The sequence below is a fragment of the Saimiri boliviensis genome, chromosome 11, assembly GCF_048565385.1.
Source record: "Saimiri boliviensis isolate mSaiBol1 chromosome 11, mSaiBol1.pri, whole genome shotgun sequence".
Classification (NCBI taxonomy): Eukaryota; Metazoa; Chordata; class Mammalia; order Primates; family Cebidae; genus Saimiri; species Saimiri boliviensis.
Genome location: NC_133459.1, coordinates 26870528 through 26893274, shown reverse-complemented (window position 1 = coordinate 26893274; position 22747 = coordinate 26870528). Strand labels below are relative to the sequence as shown.

At 45.7% G+C, this 22747-nt stretch overlaps 2 protein-coding genes and 1 pseudogene across 2 annotated transcripts in view; 2 read left to right on the top strand and 1 right to left on the bottom strand.

Annotated features, from left to right (window-relative positions):
* The window catches only part of DNAJC8 (DnaJ heat shock protein family (Hsp40) member C8), a 37925-nt gene extending 21852 nt beyond the window's left edge, over positions 1–16073 (top strand). The window contains exons 3-9 of the mRNA XM_039474603.2: positions 1323–1379; positions 7344–7410; positions 7913–8007; positions 9890–9961; positions 12493–12584; positions 13721–13796; positions 15251–16073. Of these exons, the coding sequence (XP_039330537.1) occupies positions 1323–1379; positions 7344–7410; positions 7913–8007; positions 9890–9961; positions 12493–12584; positions 13721–13796; positions 15251–15373 (582 nt within the window). The 3' untranslated portion in view covers positions 15374–16073. The remainder of the gene's footprint in view (positions 1–1322; positions 1380–7343; positions 7411–7912; positions 8008–9889; positions 9962–12492; positions 12585–13720; positions 13797–15250) is intronic.
* LOC120366114 (glyceraldehyde-3-phosphate dehydrogenase pseudogene) overlaps positions 1–22747 on the bottom strand; it is a 448321-nt pseudogene that overhangs the window by 27590 nt on the left and 397984 nt on the right.
* The window catches only part of PTAFR (platelet activating factor receptor), a 45246-nt gene continuing 45043 nt past the window's right edge, over positions 22545–22747 (top strand). The window contains exon 1 of the mRNA XM_003944583.4: positions 22545–22644. The gene's annotated coding sequence lies outside the window, so the exon portion shown is untranslated. The remainder of the gene's footprint in view (positions 22645–22747) is intronic.

The following is a 22747-nucleotide window of genomic DNA, read 5'->3' as shown; positions in this document are numbered from 1 at the left end:
GATTCTTGTGCCTCAGCCTCCTGAGTAGCTGGGATTACAGGCGTGTGCCATCACACCCAGCTACTTTTTGTATTTTTAGTAGAGACGGGGTTTTACCATGTTGGCCAGGCTTGTCTTGAACTCCTAGCTTCAAGGGATCAACCTGCCCTGGGCTCGCAAAGTGCCGGGATTACAGGCATGAGCCACCGCTCCCAGCCAGGGAGACTCCATGTCTAAAAAAATTTTTTTGTCATTAGGCATGGTTGTGTGCTCCACTCCATGCATTTAGAGTCCTAGTTGCCCAAGAGGCTGAGACCAGAGGACCACTTGAGCCCCAGTGTTCGAGGCTGCAGTAGTGACCTATGATTATGCCACTGCACTCCACAGTGAGACACTGCTCAAACAAAACAAGACACTGTCTCAAAAAAAATTTTGTTTAAAGAAGTGTTGCTTAAAAAACAGGGTTTTTCTGGCCATTGACCCTACCCCCACTCTACTGGATTGGAATCAGATTTTCCTAAAGTGGTAAGCCATTGCTGGCAGGTTTCCATAGGTGATTTTTTTTTTTTTTAGACAGAGTCTTACTGTGTCACCAGGTGCCAGGCTAGAGTGCAGTGGCTCGAACTTGGTTCACTGCAACCTCCGCCTCCTGGGTTCAAGCAATTCTCCTGCCTCAGCCTCCCGAGTAGCTGGGACTACAGGCGCACACCACCATGCCCAGCTAATTTTTATATTTTTAGTAGAGACAGGGTTTCACCATGTTGTCCAGGATGGTCTCGATCTCTTGGCCTCATGATCCGCCTACCTCAGCCCCCCAAAGTGCTGGGATTACAGGTGTGAGCCACTGTGCCCAGCCTCCATAGGTGATTCCAATATTCACTCTGATTAAGAACCCCTGGGCCATGTATATTATAAAGTGTCCATTTCTGGATTGAGATGAACAGGTATCTGGCCTAATTTTTTCTTTTTTGAGTTACTATGCTTTCTTGACATTTGCAAAGATAAAGGGAGGGGGGAGTTAAACTTTTTTTAATGAATGAAGGAAAAATGCAAAATTTTCTCATGTAAAAACATGTCTCTGGGTATAAAATAAATTATTTTTCTGATGAAGAGAAAATAAGCATTATATTAATTGAGAACCATAAAACAATGTAATTGTTACTCTGTTGATTTGATTATTCATATTTTTTGAACGATTTCTAGAACTGTGTGCCAGCCTGTGTTCTAGACCATGAGGTACTATTCTAGATGCTGATTATAATATATGTAATTACTGAGCACTTCTTAAATATACATGTAATTTATTTTCACCTTTTTTATGGTTTTGATTTTGATTCTTCCAGGTTCTTCAGATAGATCCTGAAGTTACAGATGAAGAAATAAAAAAGAGGTTTCGGCAGGTACAGTATTATTTCCCTGTTTGATCTTTTTGAAAATGTATGAAGCACTGATTCTTTCAGTATTTGCTATTATGACTTAATATGTTTGGGCCACAATTTAACCTGTTTTCTTTTAAGGCTGTATAACTGTTGTGTAAAAAAGCTCATAGTAATATATAAAATTTTAAATAATTTAATGACCATAGCTTACCTATGAATAGAATGAATTTTACATCTAAATAGAATATCTGCAGCTCCTTAATTAAGAAGGATAAGTATAAAGTAAAATAATAGAGCTTGCATGAAGTTGTAACTGCCAAACACCCTGTCTTCTAGGAGGGAACACATTAAATGATTCACAGCACATTTTTACCTTTAAGACCCCCATTCATCTGTAATTTTTGTTTTTTTTGAGACAGAATCTCGCTTTGTCACCCAGGCTTGGGTGTAATGTCTCGATCTCAGCTCACGGCAACCTCCGCCTCCTGGGTTCAAGCCAATTCTCCTGCCTCAGCCTCCCGAGTAGCTGGGATTACAGGCCACCACACCCGGCTGATTTTTGTATTTTTGGTAGAGATGGGGTTTCACCATGTTGGCCAGGCTGGTCTTGAACTCTTGACCTCAGGTGATCCGCCTGCCTTGGCCTCCTAAAGTGTTGGGATTACAGGCGTGAACCACCATGCCCCGCCTCGTCTGTAATTTTATCTTTTATTTATTTTTATTTTTTGAGACCAAGTCTTGCTATGTTGTCCACGCTGGAGTGCAGTGGCAATGTCTTGGATCACTGCCACCTCCACCTCTTGGATTTAAGCAATTCTCTTAAGCGATTCTCCTCAGCCTCCCAAGTAGCTGGGATTGCAGGTGAATGCCATGATGCCTGGCTAATTTTTGTATTTCTGGGAGAGATAGGGTTTCACCATGTTGGCCTTGAACTCCTGACCTCATGATTCACCTGCCTTGGCCACCCAAAGTGCTGGGATTACTGGCATGAGCCACTGTGCCCGGTGGAACTACAAAGTTTTCTTTGTGTGTGTGAGATGGAGTCTTACATTGTCGCCCAGGGTGGAGTGCAGTGGTGCAATCTCAGCTCACTGCAGCCTCTGCCTCCCAGGTTCATGCGATTCTCCTGCGTCAGCCTCCCAAGTAACTGGGATTACAGGTGCACACCACCACACCCAGTTAATTTTTTGTATTTTTAGTTGAGACGGGGTTTCATTATGTTGGTCAGACTGGTCTCGAACTCCTGATCTCGTGATCTGCCTGCCTCAGCCTCCCAAAGTGCTGGGATTACAGGCGGGAGCAACGGCACCCAGCTTGGAACTACAAAGTTTTAAAATAAACTTAAAAAAAAAAATCCTTCAGTTTTGACAGCTCAGTAACCATCCCCAGCCTTTTTATTTTATTTTATTTTATTTTAAAGACAGAGTTTTGCTTTGTCGTCCAGGCTGGGGTGCAGTGGCATGATCTCGGCTCACTGCAACCTCCACCTCCTGCGTTCAAGCAATTCTCCTGCCTCAGCCTCCTGAGCCCTTGGGACTACAGGCACGTGCCACCATGCCCAGCTAATTTTTGTATCCTTAATAGAGACAGAGTTTCACCATGTTGGCCAGACTGGTCTCAATCTCCTGACCTTGTGCTCTGCTCGTCTTGGCTTCCCAAAGTGCTGGGATTACAGGCATGTGTCACTGTGCCCGGCCTCTTTTTTCTTTTTTTTTTTGTGATGGAGTCTTACTCTGTTGCCCAGGCTGGAGTGCAGTGGCGCCATCTCAGCTCACTGCAACCTTTGCCTCCCGAGTTCAAGTGATTCTACTGTCTGAGCCTCCCAAAGTGCTAGGATTACAGGCATGAGCCACTGTGCCTGGCTGCCTTTTTATCTGAGTTGAATAGTCATAGTCCTTGTAATTTGTCTTTGCATTGTGGCTTTTCAATATATTCCATGTCTTTTTTTTTTTTTTTTTTTTTTTTTGGGAGACGGAGTTTCCGCTCTTTTTACCCAGGCTGGAGTGCAATGGCACGATCTCGGCTCACCGCAACCTCCGCCTCCTGGATTCAGGCAATTCTCCTGCCTCAGCCTCCTGAGTAACTGGGATTACAGGCACGCGCCACCGTGCCCAGCTAATTTTTTGTATTCTTAGTAGAGACGGGGTTTCACCATGTTGACCAGGATGGTCTCGATCTCTTGACCTCGTGATCCACCTGCCTCGGCCTCCTAAAGTGCTGGGATTACAGGCGTGAGCCACTGCGCCCGGCCTATTCCATGTTATTTAAAAAAACTTTCCTTAGCGTCTTTATATTCTTATGTACTTCATATTTTAATAGCGTCTTACCAGTGCTGAATGTAATTTTTAGCTTCTGCATGAGATACTTGTTAATATCCAGTGGTGTGCTTGTTTCTTCAGTACATTAATTTTCTCCACCCATATTGCTGGCTCATAGTCATTTTCTGATCTGCAATTAAGCCAAGATGTTTTTTATCTTAGTCTATGTAATCATTTTCCCTTATATAACTTAATATCTTTATTTTTTCCTTCCTAAGCTCTACTCTATACTTACATTTAGCTTTTATCCTTTTTCTAAAATTTCAAATTTTCTAATAATGCATTACCAGTCATTCCCCAATTAATAAGCATTCAAGTTCATAGTCAAAACAACTTTTTATGTAGCTACATAAAGAACTTAATAAGAGTTAAGAGTTCTTACTAAATCATTAATATGGATTGAAAGAGTATGTGTGTTGGAGCTATATAACTAGTTTAAATCTTTTTTTATGGACAGTTTTGCTCCGTTGCCCAGGCTGGAGTGCAGGGGCTCAATCTTGGCTCACTGCAACCTCTGCCTCCCAGGTTCAAGCAATTCTGCCTCAGCTTCCTGAGTAGCTGGGATTACAGGCGTGCACCACCACAACTGTCTAATTTTGTATTTTTAGTAGAGTTGGGGTTTCTCCATGTTGGTCAGGCTGGTCTCAAACTCCAGACCTCAGGTGATCTGCCTGCCTTGGCCTCCTAAAGTGTGAAGATTACAGGCATGAGCCACTACTCCCAGCCTCCAACTAGTTGATTTCTATCTGTCAATGACAGCATGTCATGTTTTTTAACTGTGAGTTTCTGAATTACCTATGAAAGTTCTTTTTTGTAGCTGGTTTATTATACAAATTTTATATAGAAAAAAGAATGGGGTCGGGTGTGGTGGCTCATGCTTGTAATCCCAGCACTTTGGGAGGCCGAGGCAGGCGGATCACCAGAGGTCAGGAGTTTGAGACAGCCTGGCCAACATGGTGAGACCCATCTCTACTCAAAATATAAAAATTAGCCAGGCATGGTGGTGGGCGCTTGTACTGCCAAGTACTCTGGAGGCTGAGACAGAAGAATTGCTTGAACCTGGGAGGCAGAGATTGCAGTGAGCCAAGAGCACACCACTATACTGCAGCCTGGGAAACAAAGAGCAAAACTCTGTCTCAAAAAAAAAAAAAAAAGAATGGAGTAGCACAGTGGCTCATGCCTGTAATCCTAGTACTTTGGGATGTTGAGGTGGGCAGATCGCTTCAGCTCAAGAGTTCGAGACCAGCCTGGGCAACATGGTGAAACCCTGTCTCTACAAAAAACTAGAAACAACAACAAAAACCAAAAATTAGCCAGGCGTGATGGTACGTGCCTGTAGTCCCCACTACTGGGGAGGCCGAGGTAGGGATCACTTGAGACCAGGAGATTGAGGCTGCATTGAGCTGGGATAGCACCACTACACTCCAGCCTAGATGATGGAACAAGACTGTCTCACAAAAAAAAAAAAGAAAAGAAAAAAGAATGAGGCTGGGTATGGTGGCTCACGCCTGTAATCCTAGCACTTTGGGCGGCCAAGGTAGGTGGATCATAAGCTGGCCAATATGGTATACCCTGTCTCTACTAAAAATACAAAAATTAGCTGGGCGTGGTGGCACGCGACTGTAATCTCAGCCACTCAGGAGGCTGAGACAGTAGAAATGCTTGAACCTGGGAGGTGGAGGTTGTAGTGAACTGAGATTTTGCCATTGCACTCCAGCCTGGGCGACAGGGTGAGACTCCATCTCAAGGAAAAAAAAAAAGAATGGATAGAATAATGAATATTCATATATCCACCATATATACTGAACAGTTCATTTTGAGACGTAGTCTGGCTTTGTCACCTAGGCTGCAGTGCAGTGTTGTGATCTTGGCTCACTGCAGTCTCCACCCTGCATGTTGAAGTGATTCTCCTACCTCAGCTTCCCGAGTAGCTGGGATTACAGATGTGCGCCACCATGCCCGGCTAATTTTTGTATTTTTAGTAGAGACAGGGTTTTACTATGTTGGTCAGGCTGCTGGTCTCAAACTCCTGACCTCAAGTGATCTGCCAGCCTTGGCCTTCCAAAGTGCTGGGATTACAGGCCTGAGCCACCGCGCCTGGCTGACATTAACTATATATTTAACTATATATTTTTGGCTGAATCATTGTAAAGTAAATTGCAGTAGACCATGATCCTTTGCCTCTGAATACTTCAGCATGTATCCTTCCAAAATTAAAAAAAGGACATTTTCTTGCATAACCACTTCCCACCTAACAAAATGAGCGAGCACTAACTCCCTACGATTATCTGAAACCCAGTCTAGTAGAGGTTTACAAAGTGCAGATGCCAGAGACTGACTCAGAAGGTCTGAGGGTGGAAATTAGACTGCTATGTTTTTTTTTTTTTTTTTTTTTTGAGACGGAGTTTCGCTCTTGTTAACCCAGGCTGGAGTGCAATGGCACGATCTCGGCTCACCGCAACCTCCGCCTCCTGGGTTCAGGCAATTCTCCTGTCTCAGCCTCCTGAGTAGCTGGGATTACAGGCACACGCCACCATGCCCAGCTAATTTTTTGTATTTTTAGTAGAGACGGGGTTTCACCATGTTGACCAGGCTGGTCTCGATCTCTTGACCTTGTGATCCACCCGCCTCGGCCTCCCAAAGTGCTGGGATTACAGGCTTGAGCCACCGCGCCCGGCTATAGACTGCTATGTTTTTTAGAAGCTTCACAGGGTTGGAGCACAGCCAGAATGAGAAACACTGCTTTAGATTAGAAGTTGTTTTAGGAGAGAGGTGATGTCTCAAACCTGCTTTAGCTACCTTAGTGCTCAGTACAGGTTGAGTATCCCTAATCTGAAATGCTTGAGACTAGAAATATTTCAGATTTGTTCAGATTTTGGTATATTTATGGAATGCATGATAATCGAGCATCCCTAATCTGAAAATTCAACATGTTCCAATGAGCGTTTCCTTTGAGTATCATGTCAGCATTCAAAAAGTTTCAGATTTTGGAGCATTTTGGATTTTGGGTGCTCAGCCTGCATAAGGAACATGATAGGAACTTGATACTTTTAAGTTTCCTTCCTCCCCCAAATTATTACAACATCTTTATAGTGCTAGGCTTCCATTTGTTCTCTCTCTCTCTCTTTTTTTTTTTTTTTTTCTGGAGACATGGTCTCACTCTGTTACCTAGGATGGAGTGCAATGGCACAATCTCAGCCTCCCAGGCTCAAGTGATTCTCCCACCTTAGCCTCCCAAGTAGCTGGGACTACAGGCGAGTACCACCACGTCTGGCTAATTAAAAAAATTTTTTTTGTAGAGAGAGGGTCTTGCTATGTTGCTCAGGCTGATCTTGAAGTCCTGGGCTTAAGTAATTCTCTCACCTCAGCCTCCCAAAGTGGTGGGATGACAGGCGTGATCCTCTGTGCCTGGCACGTTTGTTCTCAACTTTGTGATTAAAACCCAGTTTATTCCTAGTTCTACATTTACCTTTTGGTGCTTGAAGTTTGTTAAAGATCAATATTTCTGGGCATTTAAAGAGCTTTGTTAATTTTTTAAAAATGTTTCATGCTAAGAGTCTCTTTTTGCTGTAGGATCTTAGAGCTTTTGGTTGTAACGAAGACCTGGCAGGCTGGAAATTAGTAAATGTTTCTCTTATTGACAATTCCAACTTTTCTTTTATTGTAGTTATCCATATTGGTGCATCCTGACAAAAATCAAGATGATGCTGACAGAGCACAAAAGGCTTTTGAAGGTATTTGTAAATTTACCTGCTTCTGAGTTTAGATTGTGAATGGCAGGGCCTAACGCTCCTTGTCCTAGATCAAGCAAAGACTGTTATAGTTTTGTCTTCTGGTCACCAAGAACCTGTGGTTTACATTAGAACAGTTGCCATTTCAAAGCAGAATGTTGCTCTTTTAGAAGTAGACCTTAACTTTGCTTTGTTAAAACTTTTATATGCCAACAAAGACTGTTATTGCATAGGATCTTTTTTTTTCTTTGAACATAAAGAATTTTATCACTGAATTAAATCCAGATGTGGTGTATTTAGCCTTGAGTATATATTTAATTTTTTCCCAGGCTCTCAAGGAAAGTCATTGCTATAGTTGAATGTTTTTTTAAAATTAGTTTAACGACAGTAAATAATTACAGTAGGGAATGCTTTAGACAGCACAAGTCCATTTACACTACCTGAGTATAGTTCAGACTTTCAGAGGGTGTTTGCAGAAACAGTTAATTTCAATGTTTTGCATTAGCTGTGGACAAAGCTTACAAGTTGCTACTGGATCAGGAGCAAAAGAAGAGGGCCCTGGATGTAATTCAGGCAGGAAAAGAATACGTGGAACACACTGTAAGTATTTATAGTGCTGCTGTGTTTACAGGAAGTATCAGCAAGCCTTGGGCACCTTGTAGGAGGGTACATGTTAACATAGTAATGCCTACTGGCACAACTTGTGGCTACTTAACATGCTCTCCACCATTTTGTGGTGGTGGTCCTGAATAGTGTGTGCCTGAAGCTCTAATTCACCCCGAAGAGAAGAACTCAGGTGAGGAGTAGCTAGGATACTGCTCCTACCTCTTTCCCCACCAGTCCTGCGTTGGGGAGAAAGGGTTGTTCTTTCCCCTTCGTTGCATATTGCCACTTACCCCATTCTTACATTGGAAATGTGGAGCAGCCTGTGACTCTTGACTCTTGATTTTTATTCTTGTCCCTGTGAAGGGTTTGGAACAAGGCTTGGCAAAGGCTAGCAGGAGGATAGGTGTAAATTTTTTTAAAATAGGAGGAGGTTTATGTCCATCATAATAAGAGTTGGGAAGAACTCAATTGAAGGAAATTAAGTTATAGCTGGTGTTGTTACTTTTGTTTGCTCTTGAGGGGACACATAAATCTCCCATGTGGTGGGAAATGACAGTATGGCTTTCCTGAGGTAAGAAAGGTCTTTCAACTTTTTACTTGCTGGGGCAAGAATCTTGTGGCTATTTATAAGAGCTGTTTCAATTGTGATTGAATGTGGATGGGACTTTTCACTTTAAGAGCTTTGGAATCTGAAACAGAACTTTATAACCGTAATAATGAATCCAGTTTCGGTGAGGAAATGGATAAGAAGAGGAAACAGCCGGGCGCGGTGGCTCACACCTGTAATCCCAGCACTTTGGGAGGCCGAGGCGGGTGGATCACGAGGTCAAGAGATCGAGACCATCCTGGTCAACATGGTGAAACCCCGTCTCTACTAAAAATACAAAAAATTAGCTGGGCATGGTTGCACGTGCTTGTAATCCCAGCTACTCAGGAGGCTGAGGCAGGAGAATTGCCTGAACCCAGGAGGCGGAGGTTGTGGTGAGCCGAGATCGCGCCATTGCACTCCGGCCTGGGTAACAAGAGTGAAACTCTGTCTCAAAAAAAAAAAAAAAAAAAAAGAGAAGAGGAAACAAAGGGCCCGTAACTATGTCCTGCCAGTCATGCGTTGGAAATGGCGCCCGCAGGCCTTATCCTGACAGAAATAGGAAAAGTGCCTGTCAGTTTCTCTTGAAATCATTATGGTTGTTACCCTTCCTATGTCTTTTGCCTGCAAGAAAGTCATTAGGCTTCCTAACCACAGGGTGGCAATAGGGCCTTTCTGAACTTAGAGGGCACTTGGCCTTTGCTGGTGTAATAGACTGGTCAGTACAGGGAGTAGTGTCATCCTTGTATGAATGGCTATATTTAAATTTTTTTTTAATCTTAGTAGTGGCCAAAGTGGTAAAAGTATCAGTTACTATAATGTGTGGTTTAAGAGGAGGGAAAATGATCGAGAATGCAGTTACAGAAATGCCAGAAAAACAGTACTTGGACGTAATGCCACAAATTCTGTAGCTTCTTCTAAAACTTGACAAATATATTTTCTTCGCTATAAACACATAACCACAAGCCAAGAAAGATAAATGAGTAGTGAGTTTTATTTCATCAAAGACTTTTTGGATCTGATGAATTGGGGACAACCTCCCATTGGTCCCCTTTCATTCTTCCTGGTAGATTGGATTTTAGACGAAGTTAGAAAAAGGACTTGTGGTTCCTAATTTTTCTTGATTCCATTGTTCTTTTGAGGAGGGAGGGGAGGGGCCGATTTTTTTTTTAATGGAAACTTGTTCTATACTTGTGCCTACAGAACGTTACATATATTGTATGTCTACAGCCCAGTGGATATATTCAAAGCACAGGTGCTCATCTTTTGATGAAAAAAAATTCTTTTTAGGTGAAAGAGCGAAAAAAACAATTAAAGAAGGAAGGAAAACCTACGATTGTAGAGGAGGATGATCCTGAGCTGGTGAGTTAAATATGGGAGAATCCACTGTATCTTGTGTGTTTGAGTCTGCAAATGGATGGGTTATAGAGACAGAAGCCAAAAGAGTGATAAAATATGTGCTATTCATTTAGCATATTTTAAACATTTTATTTGAACTTAAAACATGTAAATACACATTTATTTGTGTATCTCTTTGTTTGAGACAGAGTCTTACTCTGTTACCCAGACTGGAGAGCAGTGATACGATGTCAGCTCACTGAAACCTCCACCTCCCAGGTTCAAGTGATTCTCCTGCCTCAGGCTCCTGAGTAGTTGGGATTACAGGTGCCCGCCATCATGCCTGGCTAATTTCTGTATTTTTAGTAGAGATAGGATGTCACCATGTTGGCCAGGTTGTCTCAAACTCCTGACTTCAAGTGATCCTCTTACCTCAGCCTCCCAAAGTGCTGGGATTACAGGCGTGGGTCACTGCACCTGGCCTTTTTTCAGTTTTTTTTTTTTTTTTTTTTTTTTTCCTGAATATAAAAGAACGCATGCTAATGATAGAAAATATGGAAAAAGCAGAGAAATATAAAAAATGTGAAATCACCAGTGTCTGTCTATCCAGTGTCTGGAGCTTTTAAAGATACTAAACTATTCATTACAGACTCCTTTATCCCTTTGATGTTTGTCTTTATTAGGGAGTGGGGTTTGAAGCATTGCTTTTAGTGAGCAGTGTCTTTAGCAGGTAACAGGATAAAAGAGAAGTCACAGAAATTTAGGGACTTTTAAATTTTCCTTTCTTTCCGTATATCACTCTTTGTGTCTGATTTTAGAATATAGGCACTATCAAATCTGCATGATGGATTAGTTTTGTACTTCCACGTATATTTAAAATATATCTGGAGAAAAAAATTTAAAGGTACAGTAAGAACATAAGCTGTGTTCTTAAGAACTCTTGAAAATAAAGAATGAAAAACTGGTAGGGAGGGGATTGTGATTTGTTACTTGGTGTAACAGTGGGCTGGGTCACTTACCTTCACTTATTTTTTGTAATTCTTTTTACAGATAGGGTCTCCCTCTGTCACCCCGGCTGGAGTATAGTGGCGTGATTTTTTTTTTTTTTTTTTTTGAGATGTTATCTTACTCTGTCATCCAGGCTGGAGTGCAGTGGCGTGATCTTGGCTCACTGCAACCTCTGCCTCCCAGGTTCAAGTGATCCTCCTGCCTCAGTCTCCCTAGTAGCTGGGGCTATAGGTGTGTGCTACCACACCTTGGTAGTTTTTTGTATTTTTGTTAGAGATGGGCTTTCACCATGTTAGCCAGGGTGGTCTCGATTTGCTGACCTCGTGATCTGCTTGCCTCGGCCTCCCAAAGTGTTGGGATTACAGGCATGAGCCACTGTGCCTGGCCAGTGGCGTGATCTTAACTCACTGCAGCCTTGACCTCCTGGGCTCAAGTGATCCTCCCACCTTAGTGGATATTATACATTCTAATAATAACCTCTGGTGGCTCAGATCTATAATTCGAGTGCTTTGGGGGCTGAAGTGGGAGGATCTTTTCAGCCTAAGCATTCAAGGCTGCAATGAGCTATGATCACACCACTGCACTGTAGCCTGGGTGACAGATTGAGACCCTGTTTCAAAAATAATAATAATAAATAATAATAGCGTGTGTTCCTATCTTTGTAAGACTGTCATACAGTGTACTTTTTTTAAAAAAAAGGTAGAATCTTGCTCTGGAGTCCAGGCTGGAGTGCAGTGGCATAGTCTTGGCTCACTGCAGCCTTGACCTCCTGGGCTCAAGCAGTCCTCCCACCTCAGCCTCCTGAATAGCTGGGACTACAAGTGTGTACCACCACACCTGTTTAATGTTTTATTTTTATTATTTTTTGTAGAGTTGGGCTCTCACTATGTTGCTTAGGGTGGTCTCAAATTCCTGGGCTCAAGTGATCCTCCTGCCTCAGTCTTTTGAAAAGGTGGATCTACAGGTGTGCACTACCATGCCCTGCTAGTTTTTGTTTGTTTGTTTTTGAGATAGAGTTTCGCTCTTGTTGCCCAGACTGGAGTGCAATGGCACAATCTCGGCTCATTGCAACCTCTGCCTCCAGGGTTCAAGTGATTCTCCTGCGTCAGCCTCCTGAATAGCTGGGATTTACAGGCATGTGCCACCATGCCCGGCTAATTTTTCTATTTTTAGTAGGGACAAGATTTCACCATGTTGGCCAGGCTGGTCTTGAACTCCTGACCTCAGGTGATCTGCTGCCTCAGCCTCCCAAAGTGCTGGGATTACAGGTGTGAGCCACCACACCCGGCCTGCGTGCTAGTTTTTAAGAAATATTTTTGTCAAGATAGAGTTTCGCTATGTTGCCCGGGCTGGTCTTGAGCTCTTGACCTTAAGTGATTCTTGTGCCTTGGCCTCCCAAAGTATTGGAATTACAAGTGTGAGCCACTGTGCCCAGCCCGTGCCAGGTTTTAATCTGCTTTATCTTGGGCTTCAAGTGAAAGTACATGGTTGAAGTTGCTGATAAAAATATTTACTCTGATTTTCTTTTGTTCTTGATTTTCTTGTAGTTCAAACAAGCTGTATATAAACAGACAATGAAACTCTTTGCGGAGCTGGAAATTAAAAGGAAAGAGAGAGAAGCCAAAGAGATGCATGAAAGGTACATAGCAGTGTCTTCATTTAAACCATGTTTAAATACCTAGATTAACTAACATTGGTCTTTGTTGATTTTCCTAATGAACAAATGATGTAGTATATAATTTAAGAGACCGTAAAAATAGTTACCTAAAAACAGTCAAGCATTTGAATCACCAGGGTAAGAAGTTTTTTCTTTGACTGTTGGGAATTATTGAATAGCTCTGTCCTTAGGGAGTTTATTTATAATCAAGAGGCTTGTGTTCTTTCTGACGTCCTGGAATAAAATAAGCAGTTATTAAGGCCATTGTTATTGAGGCCAGGACCTTTTGTGGGACTAGTGGCTACAGCTTTGGTGAATATATAGTATTGTGTATTGTACGGTGTTATCAGTAACAATGTTTAATGTTCTAAAATATGATTTCTCTTGAACATCAGAAATGTTGGAGTTTTGCTCGTTGCCCAGGCTGGAGTACAATGGCGTGATCCCAGCTCACTGCAACCTCCACCTCCTGGGTTTAGGCAATTCTCCTGCCTCAGCCTTCTGAGTCACTGGGATTACAGGCATGCACCACCACACCTGGCTAATTTTTGCATTTTTAGTAGAGATGGGGTTTCACCATGTTGGTCAGGCTGGTCTCCAACTCCTGATCTCAGGTGATCTGCCAACCCCAGCTTCCCAAAGTGTTGGGATTACAGGCCCGAGCCACCATGCCTGGCCGAGTTTTGTTTCTGTGTGATTTTATATTGTTGCTTGGTGTGTAGCAGTAACTAAAATTTGCTAGTCGAGGTTATGAGAACTTAAGAACTTCGGGTTTATAATGGTCATTCTGCTGAAATAAGGTGGCCTGTGTTCTCGACATAGCTTTGTCACTGACAGAGCCCAAAACCTCAGATTGCTGTTGGCTAGGCTTTGGTTACTTTATCTGTGTAATAGGGATATTTATGTCTTTCCCCACAGCCGTGCCCACAGTCTCATCTGCGTGTTTTAGACTGAGACATTCATGAAAGTACTTTGAGTCCTTTGCAGACAGCTGTCTTTGTAGACTTCTAGGGAACTGATTTACTATATATGCTTGCTTCTGTGGGGAGATGCCGTCTTGTATGGTTAATTCAGTCTGTAAGTATCACACGAATACTATGATCTGGTTTTCTTCCCAGGAAACGACAAAGGGAGGAAGAGATTGAAGCTCAAGAAAAAGCCAAACGAGAAAGAGAGTGGCAGAAAAACTTTGAGGTAAATTTCCATGGTGGCCAGGGATTCTAATTCCAGATTAAGGCAGCTTGGTTCCTGTGGCACTCCCAGGACTGAGTGGGGCAGTCAGAGGGAAGCAGGGTATATGGGGAAGAGTGGGAGCTGTGAAGAATGAGGCTGGTCCTGCCGGGCGCGGTGGCTCACGCCTGTAATCCCAGCACTTTGGGAGGCCCAGGCGGGTGGATCACGAGGTCAAGAGATCGAGACCATCCTGGTCAACATGGTGAAACCCCGTCTCTACTAAAAATACAAAACATTAGCTGGGCGTGGTGGCGCCTGCCTGTAATCCCAGCTACTCAGGAGGCTGAGGCAGGAGAATTGCCTGAGCCCAGGAGGCGGAGGTTGCGGTGAGCCGAGATCAGGCCATTGCACTCCAGCCTGGGTAACAAGAGCGACACTCCGTCTCAGAAAAAAAAAAAAAGAATGAGGCTGGTCCTGGCTCAGCCTCCTGTGAGCTCTGTAGCCTTGGCAAGGGCAGTGAGGATGCCTGAACAGCTTTAAATTTTTTTTAATTATTATTTAATTCCTTTTTACAGCACACTAACAGTTTCACCCTGAATGGTTTGTTTAGATTGTAGTAGGCACAGCTTCCCAGTGGGCTCAGGAACAATGGGTTGCACTGTTAATTTAGGGGTAAACATAGAGTGGTGCCCTGCTTGGAGATCTCTTAGTAGACGCTGAAGTTCCTGTGGCCCCAGTGTCCTGCCTGCAGAGAGAGTTAAAACTTTTGAACTTGACTCTTCTTTGACACCGTGGTTATATCCTTCAGGTGTGTGGCCAGTTTCTGGATTGTGGCAACATTCAGTCTTATCTTCTATAGGGTTTAGGACTCATGGTTAGGGGCTGGTTAATCAGAGTTGATGACTTTGTTTCTGTTCCACTTCGTGTATGAAAAGAGCAAAAATAACCATGAGGTAGAAGTCCTAGTGGCCATCTCTACACAACTGGCTCGGCATTGTGCTGGCTTCGGAGCAGCCATCCAAGTTTTGGGGGGCAGCAGAAAGCTGTACGGGAAAGAGTAGCTATACTGCTAGCTAGCTGTGTGGTTTCGAGAAGATAATATAACCTTTTTTGAGCCTAAGTGTTATCATTTGTGAAGCGCTGGTGGCAGTACACACCATAGTCAGCTTTTGGTGAAGATTAGAAATACCATATGCTAAACGTCTAGCCTCGAGGTCCCCAACAAATGGGGCCTCGGTGTTGTGATAATTATTACTCGTTTCATCCTCCTCTTTCAACTTGCAGCTCATCCTGCTTTCTAGGGGCGCTATGACACTTTCTTGGGCCCATGGGAGTGGGAAGAAAGCTCTGTTCTACTCTTGGATTATTTCAGAGGACTGAACTGGGCTGGGCTACAGGAAGGTGGGTGGATGGCAGGGCAGGTTTAGGCCTTTCCACTCATTAACTGGTCTCCTCACCTCAAACTTTGTGCTTAGGAAAGTCGAGATGGTCGTGTGGACAGCTGGCGAAATTTCCAAGCCAATACAAAGGGGAAGAAAGAGAAGAAAAATCGGACCTTCCTGAGACCACCAAAAGTAAAAATGGAGCAGCGTGAGTGACCGCCCAGGGTCACAGGCGCAGAACCTTTCCCCTGCTGTCTCCCTTCCTGCTTCGAAGGACTCATTCTTTCCTCCCACTTCCACCCCAACATAGAGTAGTATTTGCTTTTTAGTCCATTTTGTTTTCAATACAATTTAATATCGATCAGAGTAATTCTTTTGTACATTGAAATGAGGGGCTTGGTTTAAAAAGAAGACCTTCCCCTCTCCCTGCCCCTAGAACCACCAGGATTGGAAGGTGCCACCACTGGTGCTGCCTTCTCTTCCCACAGCCTGTAACTTAATGTTTTGTACTTCACTGAATTGTGATGGTTAGAAACTTTGTGGATAGTTTGTGGAAATCATCCAATTAAACATTGCTTAAAATGGTGTTGCTGTGACTGCAGAGACAGGCCTGGGGCACCTTAGGAAGCCCCTCCGCTTCAGGTGCCCGCTTTTGGGTGTGCTCCCTTTGAAGGCCCAGATGAGACAGGGAACACTTGTGGGCACTCAGAGCAGGCCCCCGCTGCCCTGGTGCCCTGTGGCGTTCGGCATGTGCCCTCCCGTCTACTGACCAATCAGCGTGGCATGAGGCCCACGCCACCCGAACCTTTCACTTTCCAAAGAGCCGGCCGTCCTCCACCCAGTACCGTGCTGTCACAGCCTGTCTGCATTTGTTAGTGGTAATATTCTTTATGTATAATAAATTTTTATACCCGAACTATTGATGTATTCTTCCTGGTACTATCCCTTTTGGGTCCCTTGTCTGGCTTGGCTCAACCCCGAAATGCTTTGGGATTGGACAGACCTAGGCAAACCGTAGTGTCTTCATCTACAAAACTATTATTTCTGTGTAAAATGAAGATACTGATTGTATTGAGGATTAAATGAAGTAACGGATGAAGCGTCCAGCTCATAGTCTGTGCTCAGAGGCCGGCCTGCTTCCAGCCACAGAATCAGCCCTCCGGTGGGACGTGGAAAGGTGACACTTGAAATGTGAAGATACAGGAAACTAGGTGACTGAAAACTAGACCTTGCTTTTTGCAATGTCTTGTAGACGAGTAAACAGGCACCATGACTACGAAAGGCACAATGTCTTTGAATATCATGACAAGTGCATGATTTCTTTATGGGAGAGAACAGAGGCTTGGGAGTCTTACTGTCCTTCCAAGTACAGCTGAGCACATCCAAACCACACATGAAGTAGAGCACAGGGGTGAGTGGGTGGGTGGATGGGTGGGTGTGCCTCTGGCTAAAACTGGACCGGGGCAGAGGGAGGAAATGTTTAGTTACCCTGCTAAAGTGGTAGATTCCATGAGGTAATGCAGACTGTCCTGAGTACGGGCAATGATTATCTTTTCTAGCCAGGCAAAGCAAAGTGACCCCCATCTCACTCCAGGATGTGGGTGCACACACCCCTTCCTTAGAGCTTAAGTGGTGGTTGTTTAGTTCAGCCATCTGCAAACTTACCTTTGCCCTCAAGGAGGCTGTGCCAGCAATTAGCTATGGGTATGAGTTCTCACAGTGCTATGAACAACTACCTGAGACTGGGTAATTTATAAAGAAAAGGAGGTTTAATTGACTCATGGTTTCACAGGCTGTACAGGAAGCAGGGCTGGGAAGGCCTCAGGAAACGTAACAATTGAGGCAGAAGATGAAGAGGAAGGAGGCACGTCTTACATGGCCAGAGCAGGAGGAAGAGCGTGCAGGGGGAGGTGCTATACACTAAACAACCAGATCCCACTACCATGAGACAGTGATAGGGAGAACTCACTACCACAAGAACAGCAAAGGGTGCCGCCCCTGTGATCCAATCACCTCTTACCAGTTCCCTCCTCCAATTGGGGGATTACAATTGGGCATGAGATTTGGGCGGGGACACAAATTCAAATCATATCAGGAGTGTTTATTCATTGAACAAATATACTGGTTTAGAAATAAAATGGTGAACACCTCAGGACCCCTGTTGCCTGCCTCACAGCTGGAGCACACAGGCAACGAGACTGTGTCCACTGCTCCAGGGAGGGGGCCCTTGATCTCGGTTTTAGCAGTCAGGGAATATTTCCTGGAGAAAGTGGCCCCTTTAAAAGTTTGAACCCGGCTGGGCATGGTGGCTCACACCTATAATCCCAGTACTTTGGGAGGCCGAGGCAGGCAGATCACCTGAAGCCAGGAGTTAAGAGACCAGCCTGACCAACATGGAGAAACCCCATCTCTACTGAAATTACAAAATTAGTTGGGTGTGGTGGCACATGCCTGTAATCCCAGCCACTTGGGAGGCTGAGTCAGAATTGCTTGAACCCGGGAGGTGGGGGTTGTAGTGAGCCAATATCGTGCCATTGCACTCTAGCCTGGGCAACAAGAGTGAAACTCTATCTCAATAAAAATCAAAAAACTGGAACCCAGGGCTGATGCATCAGGAATGTTTTGGCTGCAAGGAATAGCTAGCAAAAAGAATTAGAGGAATACTTTACTTCCATAAGAGGATACAGGTGGTTTCAGGTTTGTGGTGGTGTCATTCATTCAGTAATACCTCCAAGGAAACAGGCTCTTACTATGCTTCTCCATCCTCTCTGGAGGGCTTGGCATTTCATAGTTGTAAGAAGGTTCTAGCACCACATCTTTTAACAACTACCAAATAGAAATAAGTTGTCCAGGAAGCAACATTTTTCCCAGAAGATGTCACTGGTTAGAAAATGGGTCACATCATCCGGGCGCGGTGGCTCAAGCCTGTAATCCCAGCACTTTGGGAGGCTGAGGCGGGTGGATCACGAGGTTGAGAGATCGAGACCATCCTGGTCAACATGGTGAAACCCCGTCTCTACTAAAAATACAAAAGACTAGCTGGGCGTGGTGGCGCATGCCTGTAATCCCAGCTACTCAGGAGGCTGAGGCAGGAGAATTGCCTGAACCCAGGAGGCGGAGGTTGCAGTGAGCCGAGATCGCGCCATTGCACTCCAGACTGGGTAAGAAGAGCAAAACTCCGTCTCAAAAAAAAAAAAAAAAAAAAAAAAAAAAAGAAAATGGGTCACATCACCAGGCGCGGTGGCTCAAGCCTGTAATCCCAGCTACTCGAGAGGCTGAGGCAGAAGAATTGCTTGAACCCGGGAGGCGGAGGTTGCAGTGAGCCGAGATTGTGCCACTGCACTCCAGCCTGGTGCCTGGCGACAGAGTGAGACTCTTGTCTCAAAAAAAAAAAAAAAGAAAGAAAGAAAGAAAATGGGTCACATGGATCCATGTTGGTAAGTTTGGCTGGAAGAGCCACCAAGGAGAATGAATGTGCAATACGCTAAACCTTACTCCTTGGGATTGGGCACCTGTTTCTGATAAAACAGTTTTGTTGGCAAGGATGAAAGAATGCCTACTGGAAACAACAAACAGTGTCTGGCATAGAATGGGTAGGACTTGAGGAAAGGTGTTTCAGTCAGAGGAGACAGCATGTGCAAAGGCCTAGAGGGAAGAGCTTAGCCCATTCATGGGACTGAATAACTGTTGTGCCTGGAGCGCAGACGTGAGGTGAGATGAGACCAGGGAGATCATAATGGCATATTGAGGAATTTGGGTTTCAGTCAGGACATCCTATTTTCCTAGATGGACCAAAGTCTTCCCACTTCCTTTCTTGTGCATTTTAGTGATAGACCCACTCGGAAGATCAGCAGTGGTCCCAGCACATTCTTATAACCCTGCTTGGTGCAATCTCTGTGATGACCTGGCTGGGGAGGGGTGTGTGCTGTGCATTGACTTGAGGCAGCACAGCCAAGACTGGCCTCCAGGGTGGAGCTGTGGCTATGACAGTGCCATCCTCTCCTGCCCCTTCATCCCTGAATAGGTTAAGGGGAGCTGTCTGGACAGGGAAGGCTTGCTGGAGGAGCGCCAGGACCCAGAGAGGATGAAAGGCTGGATGACCCACTTTTCTTGTTTTCTATGACTAATGGAGCAGATAGGCTTCCCAGCTTCCGGGCCAACTGCTGGCAAGAGGGCCTTTGTGGGCAGAGATGGGGTGGAAGGAGGCAGCCAGGTACAGCTGGAAACATCAACTCAGCCTCAGCATCCTGGTATGTAAAGTGGGAATTGAACCTTTAAAATGAAATGTAAGCCGGGCACGGTGGCTCACGTCTGTAATCGCAACATTTTGGGAGGCTGAGGCAGGAGGATCACTAGAGGTCAGGAGTTCGAGACCACCCTGGCCAACATAGTGAAACCCCCGTCTCTAATAAAAATATAAAAATTAGCTGGGCGTGTTAGTTCAGGTCTGTGTCCCAGCTACTCAGAAAGCTAAGGCAGGAGAATTGCTGCTGCCTTTGGCATTCCAGTCATCTGAATCCCCCTGGCCGTATGGCTGTGGCTTCTCAGCTGCTTCCTGGAGCAGCCACAGCCAGCTTCACCTGCTGGCCCCTCCCGCTTCCCTGGGGCCCAGTGGAGGTAGGAGGAAGTGTGTGGGAGGTTGTGGATGGGTCTGGGCCTGCTCCGAGGGTGGAACCTCAAGGAAACAGGATTTGCCCTTCTCCATTTCCTTCCCCGCTCCCTAACCTCATCCTAGCACATCTGGATCACCTGCTCCTCACCACCATGCCCGGCTAGTTTTTAAAATATCTTTAGTAGAGACGGGATTTCACCGTCTTGACCAGGCTGGTCTCAAACTCCTGACCTCATGATCCACCCACCTCGGCCTCCCAAAGTGCTGAGATTACAGGCGTGAGCCGCCACGCCCGGCCAGATGGCTGGATCTTTAACAAGCTCCCAATTTAACCCAGCCAGGGCTGGGGCCATCGGGCAGGGACAGCCAGTCCTTCAAGAGGTTGGGGTGGGCAGAGCTTAGTGTTCTGTCAGTGATGCCATTACCCTAATCACACATCTGTGGCTCAGCAGGGCTGCCATTCCCGTGGCGGGAGATAGGCAAGCATAGTTAGAGCCCTTGAAGGTGGATCACCTGAGGTTGGGAGTTCGAAACCAGCCTGACCAACTGGAGAAACCCCATCTCTACTGAAAATAGAAAATTAGCCAAGTGTGATAGCACATGCCTGTAACCCTAGCTACTTGGGAAGCTGAGGCAGGAGAATCACTTGAACCCAGGAAGAAGAGGTTGCCGTGAGCCGAGATCGCACCATTGCACTCCAGCCTGGGCTACAGGGCAAAACTCTTTCTCACAAAAAAAAAAAAAAAAAGAAAAAGAAAGAACCCGTGAAGGACTAAACTCTCTTCTCCCTGGCTTCCTCTGGAGTCCCTCCAAGCCTGTATTGCTCTATGAACTGCTACCTTGGAATCACCTGTGTACTTGTTAAAATTTCACTTCCTGGCCAGGAGCGGTGGTTCACACCTGTAATCCTAGCACTTTGGAAGGCCAAGGCAGGCGGATCACCTGAGGTCAGGAGTTCGAGACCAGCCTGACCAACATGGAGAAACTCCCATCTCTACTAAAAAAAAAAAGAAAAAAGAAAAAATTAGCCAGGCATGGTGGTACACGCCTGTAATCCCAGCTGCTACGGAGGCTGAGGAAGCAGAATCGCTTGAACCTGGGAGGCAGAGGTTGCGGTGAGCTGAGATCAAGCCATAGCACTCCAGCCTGGGCAACAAGAGTGAAATTCCATCTCAACAAAAAAACAAAAAATTTTTTTCACTTCCTGGTCGCATCACCAGCACTGCTGATTCAGAATCTTGCTTTTTTTTTTTTTTTTTTTTTTGAGATGGGGTCTTGCTCTGTCACCCAGGCTGGAGTGCAGTTGTGCAATCATGGCTCACCGGAGCCTCAATCTCTGAGGCCTGAGCGATCCTCCTACTCAGTCTCCAAAATAGCTGGGACTGCAGGTGCACACCACCATACCTGGCTGATTTTTGTATTTTTAGTAGAGATGGGATTTCCCCATGTTGGTCAGGCTGGTCTCAAACTCCTGACCCCAGGTGATCACCCACCTCAGACTCCCAAAGTGCTGGAGTTACAGTCGTGAGCCACCATGCTCGGCTCTACCTTTATTTTTAACAAGTTCTCTGAGTCTGATGTGGGGAAAGGAGCTGACTCCCACCCCCAGGACACTGGACAGGAGCTTGGGTAAATAAAGTGATTTTCATTTACGGAACTCCTGGTATGTGCAGTCATCATGCTAAGTGGGAGGCAGGGTGTATGTCTTGCTGCTACAGACTCAGGAAGCAGTCTCAGAGAACATTCACTGGAGGGCTCAAGCTGAGGACCAGAGGTGTCAGTTATACCCTGGTCTGTCAGATTCTTAGAGCTGGTATTTGAGACTGTCCACCTATGCCATGGCCCAGTTTGCTTTCCTCTGTGGCCTGACACCTCTGCTCCCTGCTCAGCCCAATATTTTGGTTGTTGGGTCAGGGGTGGGCAGAGGTATTAACAGAAATAGCATAACTTTCAGTGCAGAACCTGCAAAGTTGGAACCCCAGGTGCGGTCCTAGAACTCTGGTCCTTTGCCTTGGTCAGACGAAGGGCTCCTCAGAGCAAGGGTTTGTCTTCTTCTTCAGTCTGGGGGCTATGGGGACAGGGATGTCTTTGTGTCACTCTCAGCTGGATACGGCTTCAGAAAGCAGAATCTTCTCTTTCCCAGAGGCCGCGCATTTCGGAAGGCAGGGCTGTCCTCTTCGGTTGAGGGCACCTGTAGGTACAGCTTTGCCACACCCATTGGACTGGCCTCCTGTGGACAAACTGGCTGTATGTCCCCTAAGACAGGGGTGCCTCTAGAGGCAGCTTTGGGTCTTTTTCATCAGTCTGGGGCTCACTGGGCTGTGCCCACTGAAGCCTAGGTTTCTTAGGACAAGGCCCAGGCTGGGAGCTCCTGAGGACAGGGCTGGGTCCTCTCTAGGTTAGGGCTGATGTCCCCCTCAGTCGAAGGACCCACTTCCTCTCTCCTCTGCCAGCCCAGGCCCAGCCCTTCCTCCCAGAGGGGTGCAGCATCTTGAGGGGGGTGACCAGCCCAGTATTGTGGGATGTGCTGGTGTGCCTGGCTGGCTGTGGGTATTCCCGGTGACCTTGGTGTTGGGGCCCCACCCCAGGAGCTGCCTTCTTGGCCTCAGCTGCCCTGCCCACCCAGCAGAGCCCGGGGGTAAGCCTTTCCTAACCCTTCATCCTGCTGTTGCCCATTGGAGGCCAGAGCAGAGTGAGTCACACACCTGCGTCTGGACCCGTCCTCTGCCTCCTCTCCACTCATTTCCTGCTTCCTGCGCTTCCCGAGAAGCCGTCCAGGAGCTCCCCGAGAAGCTGCAAGGAAACATGCTCTCCGGTGCCCCGTCTGCCTCAGCCTGTTCGCCAGTGCCGGCGCCACCATCCCGCCGTTTCTCAGGTAAGAGGCTGGTGGCCTGAGGGAAGGATTCAGGTTCAGCCGCTTCATCTAGCAGCCCTGCAGAATCCCCAAGGCTGCTCAGACTCTGGAAGGGTCTACAGAG